Below are 27,130 nucleotides of genomic sequence, written 5' to 3' on the forward strand. Positions count from 1 at the left end.
ATGTCTGTGCCCCGGCTCCCTGCTGAAAAGCAACATTAATTATACTGCAGCACTGTGCCTTCTCCTCTGCCTGCTGGGCATATTCCAGGGTGCTGGCATCTTTATGCTACAGAAGTGGGCTTGCCAAAAACTTGTGTTCGAGGTTGATTGACTTGTTTTGCATTGCTGGGTCCTGCCGGTGGGTACCGCTGCTGTTCGGATGGAGGGGGCAGTGGGTACAGCGCAGGCCAGGAAGAGGGGCTGTTTAGCCAAGGTCACTTTGATTTGCTGTTTGCAGTGCTGTGGGATCGCGTAGTAACAGGTATGGAGGAGTGATGCCTCTCAGCGTTTTGCAGTGATACTATCTTGAAGGAAGTGCATTTCCAAACTGCCTTGTTGCCTGTTACGGTATCTCACGTAGCACTTGGGTTGACTTTCCAATCTCCTGATGTTTTCATCCCAAACTATCCAGGAGTCACAGTGTCAATTTGTTTATATTTAATAGTGCTGTGGTGCTGTTAAGATTTGAAATATGTAAGTTGCGACAGGACAAGCGACAATGGTCCAAACTGAAAGAGGGTAGGTGTAGATTGGACATAAGGAAGAAGTTTTTAATGATGAGGGTGGTGAGACACTGGAACAGGTTGCCCAGAGAAGTTGTGGATGTCGCATCATCAGAAGTGTTCAAGGTCAGGCTAGAAAGGGCTTTGTGCAACTTGATCTAGTTGGAGATGTCCCTGCCCATGGCACGGGGGTTGGAGTAGATGACCTTTGAAGGTCCCTTCCAACCCAAACCATTCTATGATTCTATGAAAGGCTCTGCAGTTTGAATGTTGCTAAGGACACTCAGACAAGCAAAGGTATGTGCCATCACACAAGTGTCTTGGAGGGTTGAACCACAGAAGAGAGCAAGAGGCTTTTTGGCAAGTGAGTTGTCTTCAGTTTTTTTGAGTAAGCTTTTAATAAATCAGGGATGATTATTTCCACTGTGGCAATAATGTACAGTCTAGTTTTTTGTCTGTTTTAGTGTTGAATGCAGCATTTTCTGCTTCCACAATTTCTGATGTAGTTGCCACAACAAAGACAAAGATTAAGGGTCTATCAAAGCTGTTGCCACTCCAGTGTGAATGAGCAACTTTGTGGCCTCAGTCAGTAGTCAGTAACAGCCTTGACCTTTCATGTGTTTGCATCAGATATGCTTGTCAGTTCATGTGTATAAAACATTAAGCTTATTGTGTTTCAGTGGTACAATAAATCCAGTTTTGGGATTCATGGTACTTGACTGAAAGAGCAGTTCTTGAGGGAATATGAAGTAGTTGCGTGGCATGCATTTACATCAATGCATTACACGAAGTCCTGCTCCAGTGTAACCCCTAGCAATGCAGAGACCACCACGGTCCTTATGATCACAGTAGCATAGCCTGAGATACACCCATTGGATGTTATGTTACTAATCCACTAATAGTATTATCCACATATATTACACCTTATCTGCCAAAGTGTCTTTAGTGTTCCCAGAGAGGCGAGAACAGTAATAAGCTGGGAGGCACAGGTGGAAAAGGGAGAGTTTACTTACTGGATATATTGGGGATCAGTAATCTTTCTGGAGTGGAAACGTACAGGTAGGGAGAGATTTTAAACCTGCATGAAACTCCAGGTGACCTCAAGAAAATTACTAACTAGGGCATTGGACAGCATCTCTGACCACATAGGCTGGTAAGTGTCTGGAGCTTATCAGGTGGACAGAGAAAGGGAAGGAGGCTCCTTTTCCATTTCATCTCCAAATAAATAGATTGGTTGGCTTTTATTTCTTTCATCTATGGCTTTATAAATCTTTGCACCAGTACTGTCTGCTCCAGATGCATATTTTTATCTGCATGACCAGGACCTTGTCCGAGTGTAGATGTCAGAGCTTCTCAGTATAATCAAGGCACTGCATTCCTACCATTGCGGTCATGCTTGTGATGGCAGTTCTGGAGGACACATGCAGAAGAGGGCACAGTAATTCCTTTCCCTAGGATATCCAAGAGGCAACTCAGTACATTTAAAATTAGTTGCACAGGACAGTACCAGAATAGGTATCCCCATAGGAGAGGAAGAGCCGCCTTCTGGTTGAACTAATCCAGATACACGTTTCAGTATATGGCAGGATAGCAAGGAGTGTGCCTGCACCTTGAGAAGTCCTGAAAAAATTAGACACTGATGGTTTTTACTGACTTGTGTATTTATCCCTTTGAGGTTTTAGAGAGCCATTCTGAACATTTTCAGTACTGGCGCTTAATTGTAGTGGGGTGCAGTAAACTACAGACTATGAAGGGATGCTTCAAGAGCTGCTTTGTTATTTGTCCATCTGCGCAAGTAAATTTCCTGCAGTGCATGAATCTTGACTACTTGGTCTTTTGCCCTAAGTAAAAAAATGTCCTCAGCGGCAGTTCTTGATACCAAAAAGTTACAAGGAGAAGGCTAACTCCTCTTAGGGTCAGGTGTTATGTGAAACTTAAATGGCACGCAGTTGTTATCTGGCCATTCATACTGGAATAAATTTCACTTAGTATCATTTGCAGTCTCCCATCAAATATTTAACAAGCTAGGGGGACAAAAGCAGGAGCTGTAGGTGTTACGGGACTGAGAGCCTTCCTCCGCAGAGGGGCTGCAGGCGCACTGCCAGCAGTGCGGCTTCTGTGGAGACTTACAGTGCTTGAAACCTTTCGAGTATATTTTGAGAAGGGAGCTTTCTGGTTTTGGCCCAGCAAAACTTGTTTTGAAGGTGCTCCTACCTAATTTTCAGATAGCCAAAACCCACCATAGATATCAGGTCTAATGTTCATTTTGTCTTTATCCAGACCTCTTGTGTTCTCCCCATATGTTCACTGTGCTTGGTCCTAGTGCTAAGGTAGGCATTTAATCATGGGTGCTAATCCGTTAGCTTTTTAGAAAAACTGGAGTCAGCTGACTGGGCAGAAAGAAGAGAATCACTGAACTGATTTACCTGGTTTTGCTGAACTTGGTTTGCCGCCCTAGGGAAATTTAATCCCATCTTCCTTTGTAAGGTTTTAGCTAGAAAAAAAGACAGTGCTGAGAATACTTTCTTCCAAGTTGTTTTCTTCTTTTTTCAGTCTCGCAGAATAATGGGGGGGAAATAGCAGTACTTGCAGAACTACAGATTTGCTTACCTTCTGCCTTGCAAAGGGTTTAGTGACGTTGCTCTCTGCTGGATGGTTTAATTCCAGAGCCCAGAGGACAGAATCTATGAGTTGTGTTCTGCTGCTGATGCTTCTTCTTTCAGTTTCAGGCTGACTTCCTTCACCTTCTCTGTCTTCAGGGACACAGAAAGAGGGGTAGATGTTTTGCACGTGTCTGAATTGTCCTTGAAAGACATTAAACTGCTAACTTCAGGCACTCACAAGAAGTTCATCCATGACAGCACAGTGCACGTTAGGCTGCAAAACCCATTCAAGAAGCTGGGTAAATTCTTAAAGCAGTTAAATACTCATTACCTGACCTCATTTAGCTATGTTCTACATGAACTAAAGCCACAGACGGTATGTGGCAGCAACTGCTATTTGGGGGCCAGTTAATATGAGCCTTTAAGAAGCAAAATACCTAAATACCTGCTGGAAACCAATCATAACTGTAACAAACCTTCACCAGTAACAAAAATACTTCTTTTTCTCCTGTTGAAACTTGCTAATATGCTTTTCCAGCTCCTTTCTACAAGGATGAAAAGTAGTTTTAGCAAATAAATAGAAGACACTTGCTGCACTTTCCACAAGACATCAGATGGATGCGAGAGCAGAATGGGTGACACTGTCCTCAGGTCCCAAAGTGTACAGTACACCTGTGGACTGTATTTCACACCGCAGTAGCTTATCAAACCTGGGTTATTGCGTCTCGATGCACAGAGGCCTTTGAGGAAGGCTGGCGAATACTGGCCAATATTGAGCAGAACACGTAAACAGAACTATCAGGAAGGAAACATTATGTTTTGTTTATGGGATTACACTCTAAATGTTTGAGTAGTCTTTTATCAACAAAGCCTAAACAATGCAAATGCAAAACAAGTAACTCACAGTGTGCTTTATTATTTTTTCACAATATTAACTAGACAGACATGGAAAGTTTAATGGCAGCATGTTCTTATAACATTTTAAAGACAAAGAACAACATAATTATACTAAATGATGATAAACTGACAAACTACATTACCATACATACATCATCCAAAGATACTGAATAAACGATATCTGCTTATGTACATTTATGCTGGTGATAATTAAAATTCAAATATTCAGAAGAAACAGAAAAAATATGCTATTTAAATTATAAAAATATACAGTTTTTGTGTGGAATTCTTAATGCTGTATAACTTTTCATTGTGTGATGAAGCTGCATTAACTTAGTAGAGGAGTGTGATTTAAACCAAATACAGATTAAATTAGCTCTTTCGTCTTCTTTGTATTTAGCCTTGTTTGAAAGAGAGATAGGCATGAAAAATGAAGCTGGGCCTTTGCAATGAGAAAGAATTTTTGTATCCATAAATCAGAAGATGTTTAATTTTTCATATAGTACTGAACTGTAAACTCATAATACAAATGAATCATTTTGCTAGCTTGTTTAAAGATAGAGGGAAAAAAGGATAGGCTTTAAACATGCTATTTCACTATACTTTTAATCATTAGGACTTCTAGGTTTGTGGAGTGCAGGTGCACAGCTAAGCACAGTGTCATGCTTCAGGGTCAAAGCATGCAGTCCTCACTGACTCCTACTGCCTCAGCTGCAGAGACTTTGTACATGCAAGGATTGGGGGTACTGGAGCTGTAGTCTCTGAACTGCATCACCTTCGTGTTTCCTTTGCACATCCGGTTTCAGAGAAACTTTTTTATTCATAATTGTTCCTTATTAGTACAGCCCTACTCAGGTTGTAAAATCCCCAATCACAACAGCAAAGAGATGAACTTTTATAGCGATTGGATAATTTTATAATAATTTACAAATAATTTTGTGATTGAAAATTTTTAGTAATTGTAGTCATGTAGTGCACACATTTGTAGCTGGTTTTAGTTAGAAGTTATTTTCAGACTGCCTTGGGTCTGAACTCCTGCATCATATGAAACTCAAGATTTTCTTACATACCAATGTCATTCTCCATATCTTCCAGCCCCCTTCCTTATCTGTATATTCTCTGTTACCTCGACAGCCCCATTACTCCTTTGGTGAAACCAGTGCTTGTTCTTTTAAGAAATGTCCTCTGTGTCAGCCCTGATTTCAGAATACTTAATTTGCAGAATTTTTTTCTTGGTTTTCCATCTGTTCCTAAGTTACTGATCTATCACAGATCTTAGGTGACCTTACAGATTTTTTTTTCAGAAGCAAAATATTTCCCTTCGTTATTTTCTTAATAAATGGACTGAAAAAAGAATTCACAACAAATAAATTGAATACAGGAAAATCAAATATTTCTCTTAAATTCCTACAGATTTTCTGTTTTGCGGAAGACTGCCTTCAGAATCAACGAAGTTTTATAGTGAAAAATAATTGTGGGATCTCTGCAATCCTTTACTCTGCCCTTATATCATCCCTTTTCAAGGGAAACGATGAGATGAACAAATTCCAGGTAACAGTCATCTTTAACCAAGGAGATATTTCAGTGACCTCTGCTTCCCTCCACTTCTTGACCTCTTCCTTTGTTGTCCTCCGATCTTCCACACCTAACCAACTTCGGAAATGTGTCCCTCTTTTTTTATTTTTTGCTTTTACAACTTGGATATGTTGGGAGTGGCCAGCTGTGTGTGCATACATAGTGACAGAGGATGGATTTTCACTGAAGCATAGTCTTGGAGCATGGAAGTCTATAAGGCATTTTGTGGGGAAAAAATCGTATGTGAAAGTGTAACGAAGAATAGGAAAGACAGGAATTATTGCAAAAGAAATGCAGGAGTGAGAGGAGAGGATTTTATTAAAGAAGTTCAAGCTTTTATATACATTCAATGTTTCTAATATGTTTCTTAAATGTATTATCAACTATCATTATACCTAATGCAGCCACAATACTGTACTATTCTGCAGTCAGGAAGGGAAAACTCCATTAGCTCTTTAATAAAATAAAATCATCAACAGTCATCATGACTCTTCTTTTTGCCTGGTATTAACTAATACACTGGGAACTCCAGTGAATAGACACAACAGAACACAAAATCCTCAGTATTTTTTTAAATGTGTATCATGTGTCTTCTTCATATTATTTCTAAAGCAGCTTTAAAAAACTTTTGCCATTGGAAGGTATTAAAAAATAAAACCCATTCAAATTTTCCTGTTAGTATAGCAGCACTGGAATTGATATTTACTCTTTTACTACTTTTGACAATGTAAACCTTTAATAAAATAAACAATATTGAAAAAATTTGAGGTCTAATAGTTCATGAACTTTAATGGGCATATGGGCACAAATTGAAACGAAGACTAGATTGTGAAACAAAAAATTAGCTCGATACCAGCCAGTTCCAGTTGTGAAATTGGCTGCAGACAAATTCAGCGTGGAAGCTGAAAAAACCCAAAGTCCACACTCAATCCACAATATTCGGTTACTCCCATTTCAAATATTTTTCATACAAACCCTACACAAGCATACCCACTTCTGACATAAGCACTCTGAAAACATTGCAGGTGCTTTTTGTTTGATGGTGGGGTTTTTCATTTTTCTTTAATTAAGCAGAGTTCACATTTTTTGTGTTCTTAGAAACATTTCCTTTCTATGTTTCTATAAGATTAAAGGTAATTTCAAATTTGAAATGTAAGCTCGCTCCATCTTTGCTCATACAAAGTGTAGGTGCCACGACTAAATAGCAGTAAAAATGCTGAGATGTACAACTCTTAAAAAAAAACAAAAACAAAAAACAAAAAAGCAGCTTTGAAGACACAACATCAAACTACAGCCTTAACATTGAACATATTACATTCCCAAGTTAATGGAGATATTTTGCATATAATGCCACTAAGTTATTTGACTTCAATCTTGAGGTTGAATCTACAGTTTATTCTCTGTATTTCTTTCACCCTTAGAGCACTTTTGTATTGTCGGGTACATTTTATCTAGAGCTTTGCAACCTTGTCTTTTTAGGTCTGGACATCCATTTACCCACAAATCCCAGATTTCAAGAGTTTCATAGAAAAAATAGGAGTGCTTGACAAATATTTGAAGCTGGACATTTCCACACCTCGGAGCAGGCTTCAGACTCTTCGGCTTCGTCGGGACTCCTGGCCCCCTCCAAGCACACAGAAAGCCCCACTTTAAAATGCATTGACACATCCGGTTTCAGAACACAGGTCTGTTTATAAAACTGTATACTGAGCACTCTGCATTAATTTTATTTGAGTTGCCTTTTGTAACATGAGCAGATGACTTCACCCCCTCCCTTTTCCTCCACCCTATTTTTGCTTGAAATAACAGTAGGCACCTGCGTGATCGAGGTGTCAGAGAGTCTCTGTCCAGAGAGAGGATTTGGAGTTTCTTCATCATCTTTTCTTCTGTAGACAGTCTTAGGAAATTATTAGCATGAAATAATTTTGAGGGCGAGGGGCAGGAGGATAAAGCTCACTTTCTTTTCCTGTTATGAAAATGAACTTGATTTTGGTGTCCAGTTTGATAAACAAGGATAGTCAGAGCTAATCTGTAACTCAGCTGAGGTCTGCTTCTTGCCAAATAGAATTAAGATCTTTTTCAACTTTCAGGGATTTAGAGACCACATCTAATTGGTTTCAAACCCCTGGAGGAACTCAGTAAGTAAACAGGATTAGTTGCAGATATGAGCCCACTAAAGTGGGACACAGGTCAGGTCTTCAGACTCCAGCTCTGCTCTGTTGAAGCAGGCACTTAAGGTCTCCTGATGTTTCTGTGTCAGTAGCCGCAAAAAACATTTTACTGCTGAGGAAATCATTGGAACGGCAATTTCCTGCAAGTCCCAATGATTTAACTTCACACTTCTATTAAAAAAAAAAGTATTTCAGTTGACACGTATTAGGGTATTGTGATTATGATGTGATGGCACAACTGGTAACTTGAAAATGCATGTTTACAAGGCATAGGCAATCATATTTCCAACTGTTCTCCTGTAGGGATAGCCACGTTTCCTTCAAGAAGTTTCCATCTTGACTCCATGTAGATACCATGTTGAATCGTTTACTCCATCAGTTCTTGCCAGCAGGACAGGGTGAGAACTTTGTTCATGCTGAACTTGTCTTTCAGTTCCCTCCCAGCCAGCTGGAAAATGCAAGGAAAATCAACACAATTACGCAGCCTTTAGCAGCTCAAGTAACTGCCCTTGTAAGTGTAAGCAGGTAGGTCTTTGTCAGTATATTTGCTCTTCAGAGATAAAATAATCCAGCTAGCTGCATTAATTAAAAAATAAAAAGGACCTAAAAGACTTTGGGGCTCATTAAAGTTAAGAATAACAACATGATGTGATGACAGATACAACTTGCAGAGTTTCTGAAAATAGCAGGTTAAAATGTAAATATCTTTTAATAAATAATTTTCCTGCAATGTAAAAATAAATGATATTTCCTTTGGCAGTAATAGCTGATTTAATCTTTAGCTGGGAAGTTGTTTTGCTCATAAAATATCATTGTGCTACAGAAAAAAAAATATTATTTTGTTGTTTTGAAAGACTTTTGTAATCCACGAAAAACTGGGTGACTCTACTTATGTCCCAGATAAGCGCCAAGAGTGATGCAAGCTCCCACCAAAACCAGACTCAGGATAGTCTTCAGAGAGATCCAGGAGAAATCGAACAAAGGCCTCATACTGTTGCCATACAACTCCACAAAGGCATCCTAGGAAGGAAAATAACAGAATATCAGAATTGCAGTAACTTTTCAGAGAGGGAGGGCAGCTGCTTCACACCAGTGGTTGTCCAGCAATCACGCTGGCACAAAAACCTCACGCAAACCCATTAAAATCGTGATTTGGGAGCTATGTTTTTGTGCAGTGCATAGCACAAAGTTCTCCTGCCTATTTCTTTACAAATATCACTGTCATTACTTATGGTCATGACTTCTGCTTTAGGCATTCCCAGGCTAACAGCATATATAGGAGCAGCATTTTTAAATATAAGCACCGCCATTTTGGCTCCTGAATGTTGTATATACAAAGATGCACAAAGGAAGTAAATAGACCTTCAGTCTCCAAACCTTTCACTTCCACTAGACAGGGGGCATCTGTACTGCTGTTCAGCTTTGCTGAAAATAAGGCAGTATTTATGTGGTTCCCTTGGGATGGGTTCAGAAGACTATGTGCAGTAGCCACAGATGTTTCTTCCATATGAACTGAAGCTATTAGGGTTGCATTACACCTTTGATGGTCTTTCACAACTGTCACCAAAAGGGGTGGCACCTCGGTCCCTGCTCCTGCTAATCATGCCTTGAATGTGGCAGTGGTCTGGCTGTAGGGTCCGTCGGGCCAACCAGCTGATCTGACAGCCCTGCCTAAAAAAGAGCTGTCTTGCCATGGGATTGTCTTGTCAGTCTGACTTGTCCTCCAGCCTACAGCCAAGACATTCAGCTAGAGGCAGAGGAGAGGAAGCATTCAGTGATGCCACTTCTCATGGCTGCTGACAAGTCACGTGGTGTGAGGTGTAGGGGGAGTCCTCTCCCTCAGCCCAGCCCAAACCACCCTGGCTTTCTTCTTTGAGCTGCAGTCCTCCTTGTATGGAGAGCTGATTTGTAAAGCTGCTCTGGGGGAGTCTGGAGGTATGTGTGGACACCTTATAGAAAGGATGTTTAAGATAAATATAAAGTTTTTCTGACTCATATATACAGTGGGATTTGACTGGGCTAATGAGCAGGTTGGTGATACTCTGCACGTAACGCCTTTCTTTCAGGCTGCTATTCCTAACAAACATGAAGCTTCACAACATTCCTGAGAGAGAGATAAATCATACTCTGTGGCATGAAAGCAGTAAATAGTGAAGCTGCATGACTTTAGAAATGTGAAAAAACTGATAGCATCATTTAGGACAACTCTTTTATTGTGCAACCAATCGAGGTCTGCTCCCAAACTACTGAGATGATAAATCCATGCAATAGCTATCTAATGTGGGGGTTTCCATCTCTACCTTCATTGCTCTACACTTCCCATTTCTGGTAGAAATTAGCATTCTCTATTTACGTTACAGTGCCTTTAGCTGTTTTGTAATGTTACTATGCTAGGAGGTAACCTGCCTTCTAAAATGCCTACATGTTATGCTTTACAGCAGGAATTAAGGAGAGAAAGGCCTCCATTATTAATATAAAGCTTCCAGCCAAGTTAATTTTCTGTAAATTATGTAGCTAAATTAGCCTGCATCATTAGCCATCTCTAGTTATTGTCAGAAAAAGAGCATTTGTGGTTTTACCACGAGAGGGCGTGTAAGGATTTTTAATATTTTGCCATTTTGACTCCTGTTCACTAGGCACTGAGTAAGATTCAACTAGATAACAAGTAGTTACTCCCAAAATATGTTATTACATTAAGTAGTATTGGTGCATGTTGTAGGAAAGAGTGGGTGTCAGTAGGTAATGGTCAGTAATAGAATAGCTATAGGCTTTGGCCAGCAGATTGACCTGAAAATACGTCTGCCGCCTGCTATTTCTCAATGCTTGTTCCTCCAGGCAATCATTTTCAAACTTGGGTTTCCAAAGGTAAATTCTTAAGTGAAAGCAGCTTAACCTTTGGGGGGGAAGGTTTTAATGCAAACTTTTCATTCTAGAGAAAATTTGGCAACTTTTGCTTAACTGCCTGGTTTTTGAAATAGACATTTGCAAACTCTGGCCTTAATATTCTGCTGTGCTGTTGCAGAGCTGAAAAAGCGCACTCAGTTTGCTGTGCAGCTCTTTGGAAAGCTGCTTTTATTTCTCCTTAAGGCTATGAAGTAACACAATATCCTAAAATGTTACAGACTGGGGTAAATCCTGTTGTCGCCAGCGCAGACTCACTGACTTCCATGGGAGCTTTGTATAGGGAGTTCAAGATCAGGCCTTATAAAAATACAAGAAGGGTAAAGTTCAACACTTGGTGATATTATTATGGGTGGAAAAGAGAGGAAATGAAAAAAAAAAAACCTCATGGAAATGCAAGTCATGTGAAAACATTTTAACCTTAAGATTTCCATGGTTTGTTTCTGTGGGGAAGGTCTCACTTCTGCATATTCATGACAGACGATGCATACACAGTATCAGTATCAGAATGAACATATTTTGTGCCTCCTTTCTATCCCAGTTTAGGAACATTCCTCCCAGTTTGCCTGGAAAACCACCTGTAATGATTCAGTAGAGCTCCTGGTATTGGGTATGAAGATGGATGGAGGGTTACAGTAAAACTTTTAGACAAGACAGAAGTATGGCATAACCTATGGCTCAAAAGAGGAATGTTAACAAAAAATGTGCAGCATGCAGTACTTTTTCGTCCGAGATTGTTGCAACAATAACATGAACCCAACCTAATGGTGTCTGCACTATATATTACAAGTAGCTCTTTATAATCGTTCCCCCTCCCCTTCTCAAACATCTTGATTAGGCCTATTTCCGAAGCTTGTTTGAACAGCCTGTCACTATTTGTTTAAGTTTCAAACCTGTTTTAAATAAACACATGTCCATTTTATGTACTAAAACAAGGTGTGGGGAGGGAGGGAAGTATGACCCATTGCTGAAAACTATTTTAGCACAAAGAGAACCCTAAACAGAATCTCAACTGTTTCATAAGGTTTGTCTCCGTCTGTAAACCCATGTATCTGTCACTGGATTTTTGTGCTTAAACCAGTCTGTTTAAAATAAAAGAATCTCCATTAAAACAAATAAGATTAGGAAAATTCCTTGAAAAACTTGATGTCCTCTGAAAAGCACTCTTTATAATGAAAGCAAGGGTCCCCTTGGCAAATAGACTGAATCAAGTTCTGGCTTGGTCAACCTTTCTGGAAGTCTTACACAATTGGAAAGAAAATGGTTGCAGGCCCTGCTTTTAAGACCTACCTATTCAGAATTTAATGGAAAGTTATATCCTGGATGTAAAATTATATCAGGGTAGTTAAAAATTATATGGAAAAGAACTCTTCATTCAGCTCTGTAAGTTTTTAAAAAGTAATTTCTTAAGAAGCTTTTATTAAGTCAAATCAGTCCATTGCTGCTTTACTATGCAGCTTTACGTCGACTGTTTCTGTGAAGCAAGAAAGGTGGCAGTGGGGAAAGGAAAGATGCTCTGCCTAAGCTCCTCTTAGCACCAAAGCACCTGAGATGCCTGCTTCACCTACCTGGGCTTGATTGGCAGGCCAGGAAGATTGCCCCGAGGGCACCCCTCGCTGGTCTCTTGCCTGTTGAACTGTACATGCAGGGGGAGATAGCGTGTGCCTGGACAGAGTTCCTAGGATTTGCAGGGAGCCCAGGGCAACAGTGGAGTTTGTCACCCTCGGAGGATTAGGAGGCATAATAGTGCACTGAGCCAGGCCACTCTCAAAACAAAGCAACCACTTCATACTACCCTGCTCTTCCACTGGCCCAAATTGGCAGCTCCGATCCAAGAAACAAATATCATCTTTAATTACACCGGCATTCTTTGCTTGCCCATTGAGCTGAGTTTGTTCAGTCTCAGTGCTTTTGCAGCTCAGCCTTCACCCCTGCTTGAGAGGCAAGATATAGCTTCTCAGCCACAGAGAAGTACGTACTTCCCATAGACTGAGCCCAGCAAAGCATTACGGATCTGACGGCTCCTTACTGAAAATACAGAGGGAGAAGGCAGTTTCAGCCTGGCATTTCTGACTGAGGGGGCGGTGGGGAGAGCAAACACAAGGAAGTAAAGGCTTCCTTTTTCTACCTGAATCAAACAGCTGGTGAGGAAGTGACTTTATTTCCCTCGTTATCATTGGGTTGACAGGATATCCTTTTGAGCCACATTGTATTGAATGAAGAGCTGGTGAGACTTCCATTTTACTGAACGGGAATTGCCTTGCGGCTATTTTACGCTGCCCTCTGCGTGACAAACAAACAAACACACACTAGCTCCCGGCTTTTGAAGAAACCTGCACAGATCTGAACACAGCATCTTTGCCACCCAGTACAGGGCAGGAGAGGGAATGGCATAAGCTCCAATGCCAAGGTTTAGCAGCTGAATGACTTCTTCCTCACCCCTGCCTCCATATGAACGACATAAATTCTTATAAAAGATTTTGTTCCTGAATGGTATCTCATTTCAGAAAGAGTTTGGAGAGGGAGGGAGGGAGCAGAGAGAGCTGGTTAAGTCGTCCCATGTTTTCTATGCAGTGAAACCTCATTAAAATGTCATCTTGAAGCTAACGAGAAAAGTTCTTGGAACACAAAAAATAAGCAAATCTGTAGCTGTTCTTTTCCTAAAGAGTTTATGGGTCTTTTATGCAAGCCTAGGTCATGAGTACATGCAAATAAGGACTGCTCAGACCTTGACTGTGTTGTGCCGAGGTGTGGTGTTTCATGAGGTTGGTAACTTTAAAGAGGCTGATATCTTTTTACGCCTGGGAGTGCTGACATGCTGGCAGTCCAGCCAGGTGCACGTTATCGAATTAAAATGGGAAGGAAAAGAAGGTGTTACCACACAAGCCCTGCTGACCACAGGCAGAGAACCTACCTGGGGAGTGGCTTTGGCACATGCACCCCTGACTAATTCCCCATCTGTATTTTAACCCCTGCCCCTCATTTTTGGGTCTATTCTGAATTGTCTGTTTCCACAATGCCTAATACAGTCTTAGGTCTGCAGCTGATGTGTTAGCTGTTGGCTGCATAGCCTTTTTTTTTTTTTTTTTCACTAGTGATATCTGAGGTTTCTGACTTTGGACAAAACTGGTTCTCATTGCAGTGGTCTTGCCTAAATTATTTGTTCCTTGTCCTTTCTATCTATTTGTATAAATTCTTGCATTGGTAAGCTTGTGATCTTGGGGGCATATCTTGCAGGTCCCAGTCTTGCCAGATGCTTGCTGAAGTCTGTGTGAATTGAAATCAGTGGAAATATTATTTGCATAAGGCTGACTAAACATGGCACTCAGATGAAGACATCTAAGGAGCAGGGACTAATTGTGGTTAGGTTTGTTCATGAAAACTGATGCATATGCTTAGAAATATATAAATGTGATTGGTTCTAATAATGGGGATGACTATTCCTCCTGTCCACGCTCCCAGAGAGTGACCCTGCTGGCAGGCAGATTTCCTCTGGACCTCTGCGAGACGAAGGACAAACCCAGGCTTTGAGGAATGGTCAAGCCATCTCTTTGAACACAGAATTTGTAAGGTGTTGATCATTCAGCTTGCATGGAAATCCATGCCATGTTCAGACTAGGCTGCATTCTTGTTAAACCAAGTCAGCATGAGAAATGTTTCAGTAATTTAGTCTTGGCGTCTCTACTTAATTCAGTTAGATGTGGGTCTGCAATGTGCAAAAGCCCAGACCTGGTGGAGGCTGCCTTGTTTTCTTATTCCTGGAAAGGCCTACACTAAAATGAGGTATTTCTGGCATCAGTGTACAGCTGTAATGTCACTACAGCAGCTAGCTGGTGGTATTTAATAGGAGAAATATTAGCATTAATGAGAGAAAGAAGGTGAGGAGGCCTTCTGGACAAAATCCTCAATGTTCAAACAACATGGTCAAAACTGCTCTACTTGATCCTTCACAATTTTCAGATCTTTTGTGGGTTGATAATCATATTCAACGAATTTGCTATTTGTTTGCATCAATATTTAACAGTCTTAGTTTTATTTTCCAAAGATACCCTACTTAGGTAGAGTGCTAGAAGCTGTGTGTAACTCTTACCTAGAAAACAAAGTTTTCTGCACATATTTCTGTGAATCTCAGTGCACCAAGAACCGTTCAGTCTTTGGCCACCTTCTTGTCCTTCTGCTCAAATTTATCAAACCCATTCTAGAGAGTTTACATTCACATACAATACTAAATTTAGCAAACACTCATTCATGAATTTGTGAATCACTTTGGAGGAGAGAACAAGTGTCACAGAGTTGCTGGGAGGACTTCTCTCATCCCATAACATTGCTCTTACACCTGCATCCTCTGAAAAGAAGTTAGACCCTTGTCAAATCTTCAGAATGACTTTAAAATGAAAATAATGACAAACTGGGTCTGAATGACAATGGAGGCCTGTTTCTCTCAAAATCTTGTCTAAATTCTCCATCTTGCTTGTAACTTACTTTCAATATGAGTGCCCTTACACTGGAAATAGCCTGCCTAATTTAAAAGCCCAAATCTGGAGATTTGGCTGCAGCAGGGAGGTTGGTTGTAGAAAGAAATGTGAACATGTTCCCTGTCTGCTCCAGCTGCCTGCGCTGCTCTTGGGCTGCCACAAAAGAGTTAAATCACGTAACTGCCTGAGAAATGGGAACCGAAAGTAGCTGCTTGTGGAAATGCTCAAAGGTCTGTGGTGCAGCATTTGTCATCAAGACCATGGAGGGTTTTATTTAACAAGCATGTCCAGCTGTGGGCTTGAGACACAGGTATTAGTGGAGGTAGAGAGGGGAGAGCAAGACAGCAATGCTGTCGGTCTGGTGAGGAGGTCCTGGCTCTGGGTGGCCTTGGCCAGAAAAGGCAGGGTGCACGTGTGAACAAGAAGGGTGAAATCAAACCAGTCTGAGCAGGTTGTCCCATCGACTGAACCACGAGGGACCAGTCATGCATTTTTCTGCTTCTTGTTTTAACATCCCTCAGGGAAACACTCCATCCCATGTTTGTTGTCTCAACACTCAATTCTGATCCAAATCCCTTTGGCTTGACTAACTCACGCTCAGCATTGAGCAAGAGTAACGCTGAGCTGGAGCGGTGGCCTTGGCGCTCCTTGGTGCTCCAGCAGCAACAGGTCATGCAAAGCCAACGGCACCGGTCCTCACGTGACTTGAAGCAAGCACTTGGTTTTTCTAAATCTTGTGACAATCAACTGATTTACAGGGCCAATGAGACAACACAGCTAACATTATGATACAGTAACCTCACAATAAATCTGCAATTTAATGACTAAGTGCAAAAAAAGCTTATGCTTCAATGGACAGTTACACTTCTTCCAGCAGCCACCTGGAAAATATGAATTTGTGCGTGTGTTTTCTTTGGCAGCCTACACCTCATTAGCAGCCCAAACCATTTCTGCTCACCTGTAAAAGCCTTATTTGAGGCAGAGAAGAGGCAGCATTTTTTGATTATTGCTTTCTCTTGCCATTTCCTAAGTCAGCCCTTGGGTGCGGTACTCCACCAAGTACTGTGTGTCAGTGTTAGCTGTAGGGGCGGCAGACATGTCCTGGCAGTCAGGCAGCCTGACAGAGCAAGCTGCAAGTGCACCCTGTCCAACATATTGCATGCAAGAGTGGAGGCCTCTCAGTGGCTTGCTCCATGTTTTCATCATTTCACAGCTAAGTGATAATGGGAAATTAAAATAAAGAGGAAGTTCCTGTTCTGCATCTGCTTGGAAGAGATTGTTTTTGGTTTGGGTGCCTCCACTCCTCCTTCTCGTCCTTCCTGTCTTGTTCACCACTTGCGCAAAAGCACAAGACCTGGGAGACAAATGGAGGGTGAAGGAGCAGGGAAAGGAATGAGGAGAGTCTGTGTAGACTGAGGCAAGTGGGAATTTAGACAAAATTAACTGTCTAAATAGGACAGGTGAAAAGTGCCTGTTGCTACAATGAGCTGAATCCTGCTTTTAAGCCAAGACAGCTTTATGAGTTGCCTTACCTTATGGGGGCTCATAGGTTAGGGTTGGCTGGTAAATCTTGAGTTTTTGGGTTCAACCAGAAGGCCCTTTGGCAGATGTTAAGGTAAGAGCTAACAGGGACCACGTGAAAAAACAAGTAAGAGTCAGAGTGTAAGGATACCATTCATAAACAGACTGAAGGACTTTGTTTTGTTATTCAAAACAGCTCAAATTCATTTGCATACACAGTTGTAATCCATTAACTACAACCATTAGATTTATTCAAATGCTACTATGCAAAACCAAAATATGAAGACTTAATAAAATGCAAACCACCTCTACCCCTCTACCTCCAAAACCAACACCAAAACAAACAACAGGCATTCTACAGAAGTGGGATTTTCTCCCATCCAAAAGCAAGTACCACTGGGATGTTTGAAAGCAACATCCTACCCATATGAATACTTTAATTCCTCTGTAAAAAGAAATAATGTCTTGCTGATACAAGAAAGGGCACAAATTCTACATGCTTCCTTTTAGCAGGAAGCTTTAAAACTGAAAAATGTTAAGAGACTAGTATCAGGAGAAAAAGGGTTATGCTGTACTTCAGGGGCTTTGCTGGTGTCACTGTTCTGGCCAAATCCCTTGACGGAGACATGGCTTATACCAGCTGCAGGAGTCTGCCAGCATGGTTGAAGTACCTCTCAAACAATGTGAGTTATACTGGCAAAATGACTCCTCTATTTGGTGTAAGCCTACGTAAGTCTACATAGTGGGGAACGGAATCATGCCAAAATAGTTATCTTTGTAGGCTAGGGATGTGATTTTTTCCCCATGAGATAGTTATGCTGGCCAGACTTTGTCATGTAGACCCTAGGAACTTTTATTTGCAAAATAAGACTGTAATTTATTTTAACCAGATGTTCAGCACTGATCTGTGTCTGTGCATTCACAGTGTACTCCAAATAATTTTTACTGTGAAAGACATATACCTTGGATACCGGTAAGGTTTTAAAAACATAACACTGAAACTTTAAGGCTGTGGTGGGCTTTTCTTTCTTTTTGGTGGTGACGGGTAGTTCCCAGTGAAGTAAGCTGGTGTTCAGGGTACTGAGTTTTGCTCCTATCAATCAGATCCCCTGCAGGTCCTGTAAGGCAGAAGTCTCAGCTCTCCCAGGTATCAGACATTCACATCAATTTCTGGAGCAAGTCATGCAGTTCCTTACAAACTAATGGTTGCTGGGAGCATAAGGTGAGAGCTGAGGTGACCTAGGATCTCTCTTTTTTTGGTAAAGAGCAGCAGGTACGAGTGCCCGTCCTCTGAAAAAACAGATCCCTCTTTGTTTCCCTTTGTTCCCGGTGTTCTTGAGAGGAGGCATGGGCTGGTTCTGCTACAGGACAATGATCATCAGAGTGGTCACATACCTGTCACTGGAGCCTGAAGTACCTACCACTATCAACAAGTTACACATACACATCCTTGGGAACAGCTGAAATGCAGCTTAGCCTGCATTCCTATGGCCAGTCATTCAAAACAAAAACTAAGGATTTGGTTAACTGCTGCTTTTTTTTTTTTTCATAAGCCTGCATGTCATTCACAAAGGGCTGAGCATTTATATTTCCTGTTGACATCCTTTGAAAGGGAGAATGCCAATGGAAATTGGATCTTTTAATGAACAATTTCTGTGGACAACAAGTCAGATGAAAATTCATGAAGGATGTAAACCTATCATTGTGACCTTGAACTAACAGCACGAGGAAGGAGAAGGCCATTAACTGAGGCAGGAAAGATTGGTAATTACTCCATGTGTTGGTGTTTCCAAGTGAGTAGAAATTTCATGTAAAATTTCAGATACTCAAAGGAAAGAATAAAAAACAAAATTGGGAATATCAGCCAAAAAAAAAATAAATGCATTACCTATGAAATCAGTGCTTGAAAGCTTTCCCACTTTCTAAAATAAATAAGACCCCACAGATGGGAAACCGCAGATCAAAATTGATATAAGGTCCTAAACTTTATAATTTACTCTTTTAAAACTTCAAAGTGCAGGTGGGTCCACATGGCAGAGTGCAGTTCTGTGGAGAGGAAGAGAGAGCTGACCTTGCACTGAACAAGCCCACTCAGGGGCAAGTACAGGGGTGCAAGCACGATAGGTATATTAGGGTAGAATTCCAGGTGGGCTGACTATCCCCACTGTGAAACTAGTGCAACCACTGTTTAGAGGCAGCTCAAGTAGCCGTGGGCAGTGCCGCGCTGTGTTGTGTAGATGTGCCCTGAGGCACTACCAGAGAAAAAATGATGGATCCTGCTGCGCACAGAGAGTCTTACGGTGACACCTTCCCTGTACAGCAACGTGTGCAGTGACTCTTGCACCAGCAGCTGCTGCTGAAAGGCCGGTCTCCCTTGCCCAGTCACTTCAAAGCAGCCTCAAGAATTTCATTAAAGCTTTAATCTGCAATTGAAGAGCTGCCCTTGCTTAAGAGCCAGAGGAAATGATTACAGGAGCTGAAGGATTCAGATGTGGTAGAAGGAGAGGGGCTAGATCTGGAAGTAGGTACAGCAATCACCGAGAGGATAACCACAAATAACTCCTGTATGCGACCACCTCCTGCGTCTGTCAGTCTTTGGGTGATGACCTGTGGCCATCTTGATGCTCTTTTCATTGGAATTCTGCCATTACTGTCAACCTGCTGCTTCTCCCCCAGATCTTCCATCATCAATGTCTGCTGCTCCTACCCCTGAGTTTTGCATCAGTAGGGGATTCCTGCCACTGGGATAACTCTCAGCTGGCAATTTATGACTGGAATCTAATGTATAATTGACATAACCCACCCAGGAGCTGCCTTCAGAACCTCCTATAATTAACTGTTGCTGCTATAAGTTTAGACAAACCCAGGAAATCACATGCAAAATTCTGTCTGATTTGCTATCTAATCTTCTTCTATCTAGGTTCTTATACCACACACATTGCTGTGGTATCTGAGCATCTCGGTGCCTGGATGCAATTCAGTTAAACCCTTTTCAAGCTAGCAGTCTAAGCTGCAGTCCTGACACTTCTACACGCAGCCAACTGTTTTGCTACAAGCTAACTGTGAAGAAGCTTCTTCAAAGGCTCCCTGAATGTACCAGCTTCTCTTGTCTTCCTTTCCCAGATAATGTAAGGTCGGGAAACTTGCCAAGCATCACGCTAAACCAAAAGAGATGTTCAAATTGCAGTGAGTACAGGAGCCAAGGGAGCCCAGTCTGCCAGAATGTTATTGTAGCATTCTCAAGAAGCTCACAGCATTAAGGCTTCATTTTGTTGTGTGCCTGTCTGTCTGTCTAGGAGATGTTCCACTGGAGGCCAGAGTCATTGCTTCCTCAATATTAAATACAAGTGTCTCAGCCAACTACAAACCATTTCTTAGCTTCAAACTTTCAAATCGGTTGTCTTTCTTTTTCTTTTAGGATTGGAGGCTTTTGATCCTGTGGTTGCTGTTGCTTGAAATATAACTTCTGCTTTCAGGAGGATTTTAGACATACCCTTTTCTGATAACCGTACAATCGAAGCAAGAACACAGAAAGGGACCAGCAGTCAAAAAGGTGATGAAAAGAAGCTGTATTATTTCTGGATGAGAAATACTAGATATGGGTTTGATTAATTTAAGCCCAAGTAAAAGAAGAGAAAAGTTCAGAACTTATCTACACTTTAACAGTAAAGAAGCAATCCTCCCCCTAGGAGGAACCATTTACACTGATATCAAAGTGTATTCTGACTCATTAACTGAAATATGTTGTGCTGGTGGAAGACAGTTATATCAGCAAGATTTTGTCTACACAGGGGTTTGCACCAGTATAATTTATATCCATAAAATAGTCAGATGCAGGACCAACATGGGCATAAAGTAGAGTGCAAACCAGGCATGAAACATGGGGAAAATTTGCAGGCCAGTATTTTGGGCTATGTGTTCAATTTTTACAAATTTGTGTTTTAAAAGTTCCTGTATGTCTATAATGAGAGCGGTTATTAAAAAAAAAAAACAACCAACCAAAAAAAAACCCAAAACAGTCTAGAGCAACACAAGCATCAAGGCATCAAGAAACTAAAAGAAAACCAAAGCCCCTTCCTTTTTTTGGCTATTTATTCCCACAGCTTTAGCCACAGAGTTGGTGGGGGGGAGGGGAAGAAGATGAACTGAGCCTGTGATCACAGCATTAAGTTGATCTGACTATTAGAAAACTTTAATTTAAATGTTCCCCAGGGGGTTTCTGGTATTTATTTCCTTATTTACTTCTTAAGCCTGTTTAATACTTTGACCTGAAGGAAGAAGACTTTGCACAAGCAAGAGGATTAAAGGTTCAAATTAGTTAAAGATGAAACAAATCTATTGATTCATTAAAGCCAAGTGTTCTCTGTGTCACCAGTGATACTATCATATATTAAACAGTTAATATGCTTGAAGTGCAGAAAAAAAGACATTTTCAGCATAGGTTACAGACAGCTTTTGATCGGAAAAAATACACTGCTCCTTTGCGTCCTTTTTACCTGTTTTCTGTCCCATCCAAATGGCCTTCCTGTGTATGCAACAACCATGGGAGGGCTAGTAAGTCTCTTCTCATGCCTGCCTGACCCTGTACATTCCTTTTAGTCTAATTTTGTCATCTTTGTCCACTCCCAAATTGTACCTCTTCACTTGCATCCCTTTCATTCCTTGGGGGTTTTTTCATGTTTTGTTCATGTACTCGCTTTCCTTCTTGTGTGTTTCTTCAGCCATTCCTTGTGTGATTCCTTCTTTCTACGGCTGTGTAAACTTCTTGCATTCATTACCTCTGTTTTCACTATTCATTTTCATGCATCCAGTACTACTCGCACAGTTTCCACAAAGCATTTGTGCGTATACAAGTTATGCCTTTTCTTGCTGGTATATTGCTTATTCCTGTCTATAGGGTTGAAGTTAGCGAAGACAAATACGTGATTGTCATCGTGCCAGCTAATCGTGCTTGAGCTGTGGTCCCAGCAGGTTTTAACTGCAGCTGGCTGCCACAATGCTGAGTGCAGCCTAGGTGGATGTAATTGCCAAGTCACTGTGGGCATTGTGCCAAGGGGACTCCTCAAGGTTGTGTTGTGACACAGTGGTGGCTTGCAGTGAAGTTTAGCCCAGCCTAGTACTCAGTGAGACTCCAAAACCCGGTTCGTGTCTCAAATAAACCTAAGCTGAGGTGGTGTTCCTCTAGAAGCAAGCAGGGTTAGGTAGGAATGTTTGAAACAAGGCTTGGCACACACACCGGCTTTACTGTGACGCCAACATAAAACCATGTTTGGAAAGCTGGAATACCTGGGCACTCTACAGATATAGTTCAGCTGTGCTCAGTGAATCCTAATATGCAGAAGGCACAGTGCATCTGTGTGTTTTATCAAGAAGCTGGTATCCGCTGAGCCATATGAGAAGCTCTCTGAAGGCTCTCACACTCCCAGGAGGAGCGGCTCATAAAGCTGTGTTTAGTACTTCTCCTCTGGCCCGTTTTTAAGGGAAGATTTAGGAGGAGGAAGATGAAGTTGCTCTTTGTTGAATTTCTTAGATACTAAAATACATACTTATGTCACAGTTTTAAAGAAAACAAAATAGCATCACCTCAAAGAGTTGAAAGGTATGATCCATGAACATAGGAGCTCCTGTACTGAATTAGCCTTGTGATCCACCTAGACGTTAAGACTTAGTGAGGCAGCTACAATCAATCAGTTTGTGATTAACACCTAGTTTCTTCCTTTTGCGTGTCAGTTTTCCAAGAGGCTGTTGCTTCAGGTGTCAAGAATTCTCTCTTCTAATCTGTGTGCCTTCTGATCTATTTGGCCGGGCATAGGGGAGTAGCCAAAGTCCCTATTACTACAATTTTCTTAGCAGTTCTTTTGAGTTCAACATTGCGCACCCAGTTTCCTTTTCTTAAGCTGGATGTTAGCAACAAAGACCTGCTAATGTCTTTACTTTCAAAAAGTTGTTAATATGCTTTGGAATTTCTAGTTTAGCATTTATTTATTTGTCTTCAGAGATTTAGTTGCATAGCCCTTTCCACTTAAAGTTCAGCTAAATAATGTTCAAGTTATCCTTCTGTACAGCGGCATCTCTTCTGCTGCTGTGGCCCAGTCTTTCTTTCCTGAACTGTTTGTGGGTAGGTAATGATGTTGTCCCACCACATTTCCCTACCCCCTATTATTATTTAAATCATCCTTCATGGCAAAATAGTCCAAGTGTTCTTTTGCTTTTAAGCTTATTACATTTGTAACTTATGCTTATTCAACTCCTTTTTCTGATACCTTCCCAGTTTTACTGAATTCCCTTTTATGCATTTACCAAAATTATGACTCTCCGATGGTCGTAATTGGCACCATGTTCTCTGAATTCAGAAAAGGCTGCCATTTATACAGATGTCTTTAATAGACATATCTGACTAATATGTTCCCCAGATCCTCATAACTTCTGGCTTATTTGCAGGATCTACTTCTGTTCCGGTCCTCTCCATTTTCTAGGCTCTCCTTTCCCCAGAAGGTTTCCTCACTCTCTATCTAACAAACCCAAACGCCTTCTTGCACAGTTTTTCTGGCCACACTTAGAACTGGCATAGATCTCACTGTCTCATCATGCTTGCATATGAAACTGGGAACAACTGCGTCAAAGCCATTAGCCTTGTCTTGGACCCAGAGTTTTCTATGTAGCCAAATGATGTTAGTTCCCAGACAATCTCTCTCACTTACTGGTAAGGAAATCTCACCCAGTGTCTCATCACATCCATTCTTTTGGCTGATATTAAGAAGCTTGCCAAGTTCATGTTCCTCATGACTGCATTCCTGGGGACAACTGGGGGCATTTTTCTTGTCAGTTTCATTCTGACTGGTGGCAAAAGCCATCTTCAGTTGCAAAGAATCGCATTTTCTGCCAGAGAAGAGTGATCCTACCCTCTGCTCTGTAGCCGAGCTTCTCTTCCATCAGGAGGGTGGCTTCTTAAAACAAAGCATTGGGTAGCTTGTGCCCAAGAGCCACCGTTCCTCTCCCAGATGACCTTTCAGCTTCTGAGATCCCTCAATTTCTCACAGGCATTTATGGGATTTCAGAAAATTTGAAAGTAAAGAAGCAGAAGCTTTGTAAGATCAAGGGTCCTTAACAGAAGGTAAGATATTTTAACCAGTTCCCTAGTCAAAATAAGAGTTACTATCTTTTTATTAAGGAGGAGCTGCTGAGGGAACTGGGGTTCCTTAGCCTGGAGAAGAGGAGGTTGAGGGGAGACCTTATCGCTCTCTACAACTACGTGACAGGTTGTAGCGAGGTGGGGGTTGGTCTTTTCTCCCAAGTTACTAGTGATAGGATGAGAGGAAACAGCTTCAAGCTGCGTCAGGAGAGGTTCAGATTGGATATTAGTAAAAACTTCATCACTGAAAGAGTGGTCAGGCATTGGAACAGGCTGCCCAGATTGGTGGTGGAGTCACCATCTCTGGAGGTATTTAAAAGATGGGTAGATGCGGCACTTCAGGGAATGGTTTAGGAGACATGGTAGTGTTGGGTTAACAGTTGGACTTGATGATTCTGGAGGTCTTTTCCAACCTTAATGATTCTATATTCTATATTCTGTGTTCTATATTCTATAATTTATCTACTTGCTTAAGTTTTAATAAAACGGTGGGCTTTGGTTGGGCAAATAACTGCCCATGCTGTATTGCCCAAGGGAGTTCTTTCTCATTCTCATATATCCCATTTCCCTAAACCTAAAAAAAAAAGAAAAAAGCTTTCAAGTTAGATTCCTAAACACATGATTAGGCGTCTAAATTTCTAAATCAGCCTGAGTTTCACAGCGGGGACCTCCTGCCTTGGTTGCCTGAAGTTAGGTAGGTGCCAATCATTGGAAGTTGTGGGCCAAGTAATACATTACAAAGCTACAGTTTCAATGGGGACAAGGGAAGTTAAATTCCTGATCCAATCTCTAAAATTTTAATATTATGCATTAATAATAAGTGTATTAATAATAATTTAATTAAAATTGATGGGATTTGAAAAATATTTTCTAAAAATTGTGTTTTAATTTTTTTGACTATTTATTTGATGGTTATCAGAGTGGAGCAATGAGACTATAAGCACAGAAAAAACTTTTCAATAGGGAGGGCACTGGAACTAGCCATAATAGTAAATAACCAACCAACTGAACAGGGAGTCCATTGAAGAATGAGTGACAGCAAGAGAGAATGTAGGTATGGAGAGTCAGCACTCCCAGTCCTCATCATGCAAGAAATAGAGGGATTTCAATTACACAAGGAATGACAGGAAATTCACAGCTGGTAAGAGGATGTACTTTTGCATAAGATCTACAATTAGACCACGTATTATTTAAATTAGATGGTTGCTACAGGATGCTGAGAAGTGAGTTTAGCAAGCTTCAAAGGATAATTGAATATGTCTATAGTAAACAAAAGCTGTTAACAGTTATTCCAAAAGAATAGTAGTAGTAGTAGTAGTAATAATAATAATAATAATAATGATGATGATGATGATGATGATGATGATGATGATGATGATGGAAGCCTTATGCTTGAAGGTTTAAATCAATCTCTGAATTCTTGTGATTAATGTTAGGTCTTCCTGGGTACTAAGCAGGACAGGAGAAAGGATGGGAGAGAGAAGTGATTATCTTAAATCCGCCTGTTGTGGTATTTCTTTGCCTTCTTCTGAAGCAGGTGGTGCTGAACACATGCATATTCCGTGCTGGATGGATCACGATTTTGCTGGAGTTGGGCAATTTTTAATACTTGTATATCAGTTGAGCGGGGGAATTTTGTGTCCTTCAGTGTTTTAAATTTTTTTTTCTAAATTTTTAGCATTCATCTAACTAAAAAAGACTTTGAGAAAAAACACACGGACCCCTAAAATAAGATTTGTATAGAAATTTGAAAAAATGAGCAACATAGTACCTTTACTTTAAGAAAAAAAATACTATGTCTTTTTACATAGAAAGCTAATGTGACTATTTAGTATTCAAAAAAATTGCTGGAAGTTAAATGCTAGTCATAATAAAAGGTTAAGAAATGAAGTTTAAGACAGATTTTAAAAATGGGCAAGTTCTTTAATCTTATAAGGATCATTTTCGTAAAATATATAACGAAAACTAAACAGTAAACAGAATAAAAATTTGGTTTTGTCCATGTGCTTTATCCACAGGAAGGAATAGTCATTAAACGTATAATGACAGCAACATAAAGAGAAGAGGCCATATTAAAAAGAAAAGATACCCATGTTCCTTATTTAACTGAAGAAAAGCGCTAAACAACCTGCTAATGATAGCGAATTTAAATCTATGCCAGCGTATAAAATGCTACTGTTCAGGTATGGGTGTCCACGCTCCTTTGTCCAGCTATAGATGACTGTGATGGTTACAGTTGTGGTTGTGGTTTTTTTACTTTAATTAACTGCAGCTGGGGAGGAGGGTCTCCCAGGCCACTCCGAGGACCATCCTTCGCCACCTAGAGCGGAGTCCCTGCACCGCACAGGGCCGGGGGCAGCCGCCGGAAGAGGGAAGGCCACAAGAGGTACGGCTGATGGTGCTGGGGCAGATAAGGCTCCACCTAGCTCCAGGTGGGCAGCTGGACCCTGTGTCTGGACCCAGGGCAGAAGGGCAGCCTGAGCACAGGTGTCCTCGTGGAGGGCCACCCATAGCAGCAGAGCCCCAGACTGTCTCCCTGCACGTGATGGTACTGCAGACGACAACAAAGCCACGTTATAGTCTGAAAGGCTATATGGGTCTTTGCTTCTTCTCTACTCTCCCTAGAGGACTCCTTGGTTTATTTTTATTTTTCATCCTTCCTTGAATCTCTTTCATTTCCTCCCCTCATTAATTATACATCACTATCGTATATATTTTTAGATAGAAGTATGTGAATATTTTTAATGACATCAAGTCTTTTAAAATTACAGTCACAGAAGAGAATACAGCATATACGCCTGTAGTGTGCCACGGGTAATGTAGTGGTGTCTTTCTCACAGTCAACTGTGCTTCCCAGACTCCCCTCCCCCCAACCCGAGTACTTTCACTCACCTCTTTTCAGACCACTAAGCAACCACTGTCAATCACCCTTCACGCCCCATCCCACTACTTTCACTCTCAGTCATTTGCCCACTGCTGTGACTCTGTCAGGATGCACCTCACCAAACCATTGCAGACGCCCACCCCTTCTTACTTACCTCCCGAACGCTTTCATGCAGGCAGGGATAGTCAACAGTAGCTCAGCTAGAGCTGCCGGTAGTGTGGTAAATGCAAAAAATTCAAAGCGAGAGAGGAGATAACTGAGTGATACGGGCACTAAGTGGGTAATTCCTTAGTCAGAAGATTTAGCAGGTATGACTGTCTCGGAGGGATTGGGGAGTGAAGGAAACTCATTTGCTTGAAGTACTTCTGTAATGCAACAACTACACCCAGAGGTGGGTCCCCTTGGGTTCAGTAAATACAGTGATCGAGA

At 41.2% G+C, this 27,130-nt stretch overlaps 1 protein-coding gene across 1 annotated transcript in view; it reads right to left on the reverse strand.

Moving 5' to 3' along the window:
• Positions 1 to 4,041: 4,041 nt before the first annotated feature.
• Positions 4,042 to 27,130, reverse strand: part of BCL2 (BCL2 apoptosis regulator) — a 97,785-nt gene continuing 74,696 nt past the window's right edge. The window contains exon 2 of the mRNA XM_064443472.1: positions 4,042 to 8,808. Within this exon, the coding sequence (XP_064299542.1) occupies positions 8,674 to 8,808 (135 nt within the window). The 3' untranslated portion in view covers positions 4,042 to 8,673. The remainder of the gene's footprint in view (positions 8,809 to 27,130) is intronic.

The sequence above is a fragment of the Phalacrocorax carbo genome, chromosome 2 (genome assembly GCF_963921805.1).
Source record: "Phalacrocorax carbo chromosome 2, bPhaCar2.1, whole genome shotgun sequence".
NCBI lineage: Eukaryota > Metazoa > Chordata > Aves > Suliformes > Phalacrocoracidae > Phalacrocorax > Phalacrocorax carbo.